Source organism: Haliotis rubra, unplaced genomic scaffold, assembly GCF_003918875.1.
Source record: "Haliotis rubra isolate DU_JTF1 unplaced genomic scaffold, ASM391887v1 Scf867, whole genome shotgun sequence".
NCBI classification, from domain to species: Eukaryota; Metazoa; Mollusca; class Gastropoda; order Lepetellida; family Haliotidae; genus Haliotis; species Haliotis rubra.
In genome coordinates, this window is record NW_025767598.1 from 113,688 (window position 1) to 122,395 (window position 8,708).

The window sequence follows — 8,708 nt, forward strand, 5'->3', positions numbered from 1 at the left end:
GTGTTGTGTACCATTGTTTATATGTTGAAACTACAGTGTTACCTAACCTATGTGTAAAACCTATAACCTACCTCTCCATATTGTGCACCATTGTTTTATATATGTGTAACTATAACCTCTACCTCTCCATGTTGTGTACCATTGTTTTGTATGTAGAAACTACAGCTGTAACCTATAACCTCTACCTCTCCATGTTGTGTACCATTGTTTAATATGTTGAAACTACAGCTGTAACCTAGAACCTCTACCTCTCCATGTTGTGTACCATTGTTTTGTATGTAGAAACTACAGCTGTAACCTATAACCTCTACCTCTCCATGTTGTGTACCATTGTTTAATATGTAGAAACTACAGCTGTAACCTATAACCTCTACCTCTCTATGTTGTGTACTATGGGTTTTTGTGTAGAAGCTACAGCTGTGACCGTTATGAATATCTGGTATCAATTGGAGAGGCACGCACTCACATGACCCAGTACTGTTACCATCACATACGACCAAAGCACTGTCACCATCACACACACGACCCAGTATTGTCACCATCACACACACGACCCAGTACTGTCACTATCATACACACGACCCAGTATTGTCACCATCACACACACGTCCCAGTACTGTCACCATCACACACACGACCCAGTACTGTCACTATCACACACACGGCCCAGTATTGTCACTACCACACACACGACTCAGTATTGTCACCACCACACACACGACCCAGTATTGTCACTATTACACACACGACCCAGTACTGCCAATATCACACACACACACAATCCAGAAACGTTACCATCAATGCACACACCATCAAACAGGCATCAGTATTGTCCCCATCAAATCACACGAACATGCATTCACACCATCATTCACATTGCCCAGTACTGTTGCCATCAAAGCATAGATGAAGCTGCATTCGCGAGGCCTCCACACTATCACACATAGGCGAACCTGGCTTCTGCCCACACATGATCATACACCCTCTTCTCGCCTCACTGCCAATCACACACACTTCCCAGCCACTCCCTTACAACACCCCCTTACCCCACCCCTACCCTCATATATCATTTACAATCATGCAGTTGTCGATCCAGCAAACCATAATATCTGCCCGCATACACACATCCGACCCTGTTCTTCGCCATCACACAGCAGGACCTTCCCACCATCGTAACGTCCCAGTCCCATCATCGCAACCATCCGGCTCAGCCCTCACAACACAACATCCTGGGCCTCGCTGAAACCTGGACCTTACTTGCACATATTCACAATTACCGACCGCGCTAGAATCCCATCTAACTCCCAACCCTATTTATACATCTTCACACTACCGACCGCGCCAGAATCCCATCTAACTCCCAACCCTATTTACACATCTTCACACTACCGACCTTGCCAGAATCCCATCTAACTCCCAACCCTATTTACACATCTTCACACTACCGACCTTGCCAGAATCCCATCTAACTCCCAACCCTATTTACACATCTTCACACTACCGACCTCGCCAGAATCCCATCTAACTCCCACCCTATTTACACATCTTCACACTACCGACCGCGCCAGAGAATCCATCTAACTCCCAACCCTATTTACACATCTTCACACTACCGACCGTGCCAGAATCCCATCTAACTCCCAACCCTATTTACACATCTTCACACTACCGACCGCGCCAGAATCCCATCTAACTCCCAACCCTATTTACACATCTTCACACTACCGATCTTGCCAGAATCCCATCTAACTACCTACTCAACTTATCTTCACTCTAGCGGCCCTGAACCCCATCTGTCTATGCATCCTTCGCGTACAGCTTCACACATCCCTCCATGCTCTCACACAAACACCAACAGCATACGCGCACATTTTCACGGATCCATCTACTTTCTTATACTATCACCAATTAGGCCTAGCATGCCCATCGTCACACTATCACAGCTGCATCTTCTTCCTTACACCTCCACACGTCAAAGCCTGCTCTCACACAAACATACACACGACAAATGTTGTTTTGCCAAACGTCCTGTCCCACGTACTGTATTCAAGTGTTTTGTCTTCTTCTAAAGCTATGGAACGCCGCAAAAATGACGATGGTAGTGGTCATCACGGTGGCTGTGATGCTCGGGACCATCCCGTCACTGCGGCTTGGGCTACCGGAACTGACCAAGGGCAACAGGACGATCAAGAAGCTGGATCTGATTCTCAGCACGGACACGGCTGTGTGGATCAACTACACGGAGATCGTGTGTCTTGCCTTCTTCAGTATGGACATGATTGCCCGCTTTCTGACTTCACCTTCAAAGAAAGCGTTTGTGAGCGACTGGTTGAACATTGTGGACCTGCTGCTGGATCTCATCATGTGGCTGGCGTTCCTGCTGGAGTTTGGGGGCAACCTGCTCGGACACACGGAGGTTCTTCGACTCACGGACCATGTGCTTAAAGCTCTGTTTGTGCTTAATGTGCTTAGACTGTTTCATTTCGTCAGGCAATATGCTATGATGAAAATCCTTCTTCTTACATTCCGGGCTAGCTTTGGGCAGTTAATGTTACTGTGTGTAGGACTTACTATAGCGGTTGTAATATTCGCAACAGTGATATATTTTGTGGAGATTGCTATGGGTGTTGATACGTTTGACAACATTCCAATTGCGATATGGTGGGCAGTCGTTACCATGACAACAGTCGGGTACGGAGACTACCATCCCCGTTCAGCCCCGGGCTACATCGTTGGAGTCCTCTGTTCCCTGTCTGGCATTCTTCTCCTGGCCATGCCAGTGGCCATCATCGCCTCCAACTTCACGGCATATCACGTGAATCTGGCCGCTCGAGACCAGCGAATACGGCGTCTGAAGCTGCTGAGGAAGAAAGCCGAGACCAACAAAGGGTTTCTGGTCCCAGACTGCACAGAGCTGGAGGACTTTGATGAAAGTGACTTCAAAACAAATGGACTGACAAAACATAATGGAATTCCGCACAATCAGGTGCAGCCTATCAGTGAAAAACACACAAAGTTGTGAAACAATTTTCGTGAACGGGATTTCATAATTATACAGCAAAGTGTGAAATAAAGAAGACAAACTGGTAACAGTCTTGTGTCTGAGTATTAACCAAAATTTAAATTGTGCCGACCACTGACCTCAGGCGTTATTCAAATTACAACATAGAGGTGACGCGTATCAAATGGTATATCAGTCATAGCATCATATCGGCGTGGTTGTTCTATATCCAATATAACTAACATGGATACCAGGGGTGGATCCAGAGGGGGGTGGGGGCTGGGGGTGCATTCCCTGAGGAGCATTTCCCCCTAACCTTTGGACTTCAACATATATGTGCACCCCCAATCCTGGGTCCGCTCCTGGATGCGATACACATAGACAGACAAGACTATTGTTTAACTACGGCATGGTGTGTCCATAGTTAGATGTCTCTCAGCAACACATCAAGATACACAACGTTATCAGAGACAATGGAGGCAGTGAGTCGTCCCACCTATCTTCTAGCTGCCTCAGACACAGAATGTATACCACGTGGAACATAGCCAACTACGCAGATGCTCACCGTGCCTTTTGATCTACACACGACGATTCATACATGGAAACGTGATCCAATAACATTCAGCTAACGCACTTAAACTTTCACTTTATTTAATGAATACTTTGATGGTGCGGAACGGTATTCTACGAAGACGTTATGCCTTAACAATAGGAACAGACCCTTGAGATCTAGGGTCCGCCAAGACAATGACACAGCTTGTAGGTAGATAGATGCATCAGAAGCCTGGCTGCGGGCACTTCGTGCACAAACAACAATATGTCATATCGCAACAATCACATGCTTCTGTTTAATGCTAAGTATAATCACTAAGTTACCTATGGGGATAAAAAAGTAACATTCATTATATACTTATATAAATTCATTTCATATGTATATATATTCATCTGAATTATTTTCATAGTAAATCATAAACATTTCAAATTGTACTGGACGATGACCATATACATTTGATAAACCAATCAGATAACAGGTGCACATCTGCTGCGTGCAATTGTATCTGGGTACTCGCCTGCAGGTTGACATGGAGGGTACAATAACACTGACGTAAACTCTGGGTAAATATGTTTGCCAACACATTGTTAAGTGATAACGTTATCTGAAAAAGGTGAATTAAAATTAATCCCAAAGGACATACCATTTTGTGTGTTAATTTTAGTTTACTTCTCGTGTTTTATACATTAAGTGTCAAACGTTATCAGTGGTGTTTTACGTGTTTATTCGAATATATTATTCGAGGTGTTTGTTAGAGTACATTCCATTTTCAAACTTGATAGCAGATTCAAAGATGCTTGTCTTGCCATCACTCCACCCATGATCTACAAAAAGATTAGTTTATGCTTTGTGTTAAAAACGACGTACATAATATCAAATAAATAAATAAATAAATAAATAAATACATAAATACATAAATACATAAATACATAAATACATAAATACATAAATAAATACAAAATAAATAAAAATAAATACATAAATAAATACATAAATACATAAATAAATAAATAAATAAATATTAACGAAGCAGGAAGTGCAAAATCTTTATTTAGAACTTTCAATATTTGTTGACGATTGTTGGTCGCTTTATGTATTGCTGACAGTTGGTTTGGACGCCTTCAGGTGACAAACATATATTGACATTGTCACTGATTGTATTGGCGAACGGCCGATTTGATAGGGCGATTTATTATTAATTTCTTGATTTACGATTCTGGCGACATTGAAAACGCCAAATTTAAAAATAAGAATAAATTGACTTTTTCCAGTTCCTTTTATTGCATGCAACATATTTATACACGAAATATCAACGAATAAAATTGTCACAAGATCTGTCAAAACACAATTTCAGGACATCTAGAAGTGAATTGCATAAGAAAAGCAAGATTTATGGATGTCATTGTGTGAATAACACGACGGACTGTATGCTTCAGCAGCTGATGAAGGAGCAAGGATATACTCCGAAACGTCGTGTTATTCACAATAAAGAAGTTGACATACATAAATCTTGCTTTACTTTCAATTTGAAAGGTGCAGAATATCGCCCTTTGAGAATATATTATGAATCCAAATGAACATGCGTAGATAGATCTCGTGCTACAGGAGCATGGCGACTTGCATGTGTGTCACAGCTTTCTGCGGTTGAAAAAAGAACAAACCCCTGAGAATCGAAAGGAGATGGATCCTTAGCGCTTGTTTAGTCACAGCGTCACACTCAATGCCAGTCTTTGAAACAGGGTTGTACCGCAAGGAGATCATATTGAGGCTGACAACCCCTCTTTTATCTAACACACTGGAAAACACTCCCAAACACGTCAATTTATACATCGTTGACATATTTTAACATTAACCAATGTGAATATCCAGGTAATTTAAGAAAAATGAAATAATGTTTTAGCACAAGCTCTATTTCAACACAAATGTTTGTTCTCGTTAGAATGAATAAAACACACATTATGACATACAGGTGCAGAGAAATGATATTACAGCATCCTAAATATGCTACATATGTCGGACCTTGCATGCTTTATTCAATGTTCACATTTTTGATATTTTTCAGGGTTAAATACTTTCATTTTCTTTGACGCATCATTACATTACACTCGGTACCATTCCAGGTATATTACGGCGGTCTGTAAATCGTTTCCGTAGCCAGACAATCCAAAGGTTGACATTGATTTCCGCAACTGGTATACGATGACATGCATCAACCACGCCAGCTAGCCTGACAGTCCGATTCCGTTAGTTGAGTCTTACGACAGGAATGAATTTCTGAAGATCAGTTCCAACACGTGACATGTATGCGGCAAACGGACACGGCGCTAAACAAGGTACTCAGACACTTAAGTGTTCATTCAAACACAACATCAACGTTGTCTACAGCTGGGAAACGCCTACGACTTACCATACTTACACGTTTCATTTGGACATCTCTGGTGGCCATTCAAGGGTCTACAAGCATGCCAGAGAATGTTTTTCGAAGCTTGCGTAACTAAACGCAAATGATGGAGCTGCCATTCTTGTGTTATTAGATCTTTCCTCCGCTTTTGATACCATCGACCACAGAGTGCTTCTTCATACACTGGAAAAGAGACTTGCTATCACCGACAAGGCTATATCTTGGAGTCCTATATCTCTGGACGGCCCCAATCCGTTCACATTGATGGCCCAAGATCAAAGAAAGAAGAACTGCTCTTCGGAGTTCCACAGGGATCAGTCCTTGGTCCGATCCTGTTCACAATGTACACTTCACCTCTTGGGGATGTCATACGAAAATATAATCTGCAATTCCATCTGTATGCAGATGACACCCAATTGTACATATCTTTTAGACCACATCAGTTGAATTGTCCTTTGCTGTGACATCTCAATGTGTTTCTGATATCCGTGAGTGGATGGCTATCAACTTTTTGAAGCTTAATGATGACAAGACAGAGCTTCTCATTTTCAGTCAAAAATCCAATTTGCGACATCTCTCACTGCCGGCTTTCAAAATTGGAGACTTGAAGACCATATCAGTCAAATCTGCAAACAAGCATACTTCCATATCAGGAACATTGCTCTTATAAGGAAGTATATAAACACACGTGTGGCTGCATCACTCATCCAGGCATACGTGTTGTCCCGTCTGGATTATTGCAATGCTCTCTTGGTTGGGTTACCAAAACAACGAACAAAATGTAGCTGCTAGTGTTATCTCTCGAACTGGCAAATATGAGCATATAACTCCAGTTCTGATGCAGCTGCACTGGTCAAACGGATAGAATTTAAGATTCTTGTGCTTGTATACAAAGCTGTTCACGGTATCGGCCCATCGTACATCAACGAACTGATCCAGTGCCATCAACCGTCCCGTTCACTACGTTCTAGTAGTGCCCAGCTACTAATTGTGCCGTGTACGGGGACGAAGACATTTGGAGACAGATGTTTTTCAAAAGCAGGTCCTATGCTTTGGAACAACATCCCATTGGGCATTAAAAGTACAGAGGAAATCATTTCAAATCATGTTACAATTCCCAGTGACACTTTCCTTGTCAGACTCATACGAAAGCGCCTTTGAGCAGGACACATCTGGATATTGGCGCTATATAAATCTCTATATATTATTATTATTATAAACGTCGTCAGTTTAGTGGCAATGTTATGGCGCCAAGTACCATCACTTAGGAGATAAACGTCATGTGTTGGCCAATTTCCGGGCGTTATTGAGTATTTGAAGCACGGGAATTCATTTGGAACCGACGGCGTCAGCCGGAGGTTTCAAATGAAATATTCCCGTGCTTCAAATACTCAATAACACCCGGAAATTGGCCAACACATGATGTTTATCGACATTGTAAACACAAAAGTAAAGCAAAAGGTCCACACACGTTTTTGTGTCTGCACTCATTGACATCGAGTACGGGTACAGCAGTGAAATGTCATCAGCCGGCCGTTTCGTCTGTCTCCCATGGTAGCATCTGGAGCTGCTCATTTGTGACGTCATTCGGACTTTACGTCACAATATGATTTTAATGACGTCATCACAGCTGATGACGTAACAATACAATGGTGTGAGCGATGTTTGTATGTATTAATACGCAGCGAATTTCCGGGAATCAAATACCATTTGATCACGTTTTTCAACCAATCAGATTAAAGAACACAGTGACTTTTGGTTTACAATGATTGTTGAAGAAATAACTCTTGTTACTACCCTTTATATAACTGCTTGAGCGTAGCGCCATACTGCAGCAGGATAATGCCTAGTCACATGTTGCACGCGTTCAGACGAAAATAGTTACACATCCTCGCTCCTGATTTTTTCCAAACCCTCTGTGTGAGTTTCAGGAGCATACGTGTTGTCATCCATGTCAGCTACCGCATCACTTGCCTGCGATATGTTGCCCTCTGATCTTAGAAACTTACATTTCGATTTGAATGTTACTTAGGATTCAAGCCGGTATCTACCATGCTGTTTATGCCATAGTATGCAATAGGGTTTTTTTTCTCAGATAACGTTGATTTGATGAATGACTTCTTCTACGTGATTATGGCTAGTACTTCCAACTATCATTCCGCCTCACAGACAAGAAGACTTTCTACACTGACTGATCTGACTGATCAGATATCAACTTCTCGGTGGATTCCTACCACTTTTCTCTTAGTTTTCATTTTGATGCTGCATAATAAATAGATTCACATCATCACTCGTGATTTTTTCAAGCCTTTTTCTGTATGTTTTAGCATCTTCAATAGTTATGTCCACAGTCTCAATCAAATCAAACTCGATAACACATCACAAGACGTGCGGTTGTCACGCATCTTGTTTTGTTTTGGTTTGCTCGGCAGACGAACTACGGGAGACAACTTTCAAGAACGGTAACTCCGTCATCCCAGGACCATGAACTTACTGATTTCCTTATTATTTTCAAGCAAGTGATGTTACCGGTTCACATTCTGTTGGCAAAAATATATTACATCTGATTACATATAACTGAAAGTGTCACACTTACGTATATATTAAGTACAGAACACTTTACAAGTCCCCGTTGCATGGCGTTTCTTTTTGAACGAGTTTATTACAAAACCTTTATAACCTGTCAGTCGATGGCTAAATGCGTTTTGAAGTACACACGTTCCAATATAAACGGTATCTAATGGAGACAAGTG

General features: G+C 41.9%; 1 protein-coding gene across 1 annotated transcript in view; it reads left to right on the forward strand.

Annotated features, from left to right (window-relative positions):
- LOC124263051 (potassium voltage-gated channel protein Shaw-like) overlaps positions 1-4,453 on the forward strand; it is a 28,386-nt gene extending 23,933 nt beyond the window's left edge. Inside the window, exon 2 of the mRNA XM_046697667.1 lies at positions 2,072-4,453. Coding sequence (XP_046553623.1) covers positions 2,072-3,022 — 951 coding nt within the window. The 3' untranslated portion in view covers positions 3,023-4,453. The remainder of the gene's footprint in view (positions 1-2,071) is intronic.
- The last annotated feature ends 4,255 nt before the right edge of the window (positions 4,454-8,708 follow it).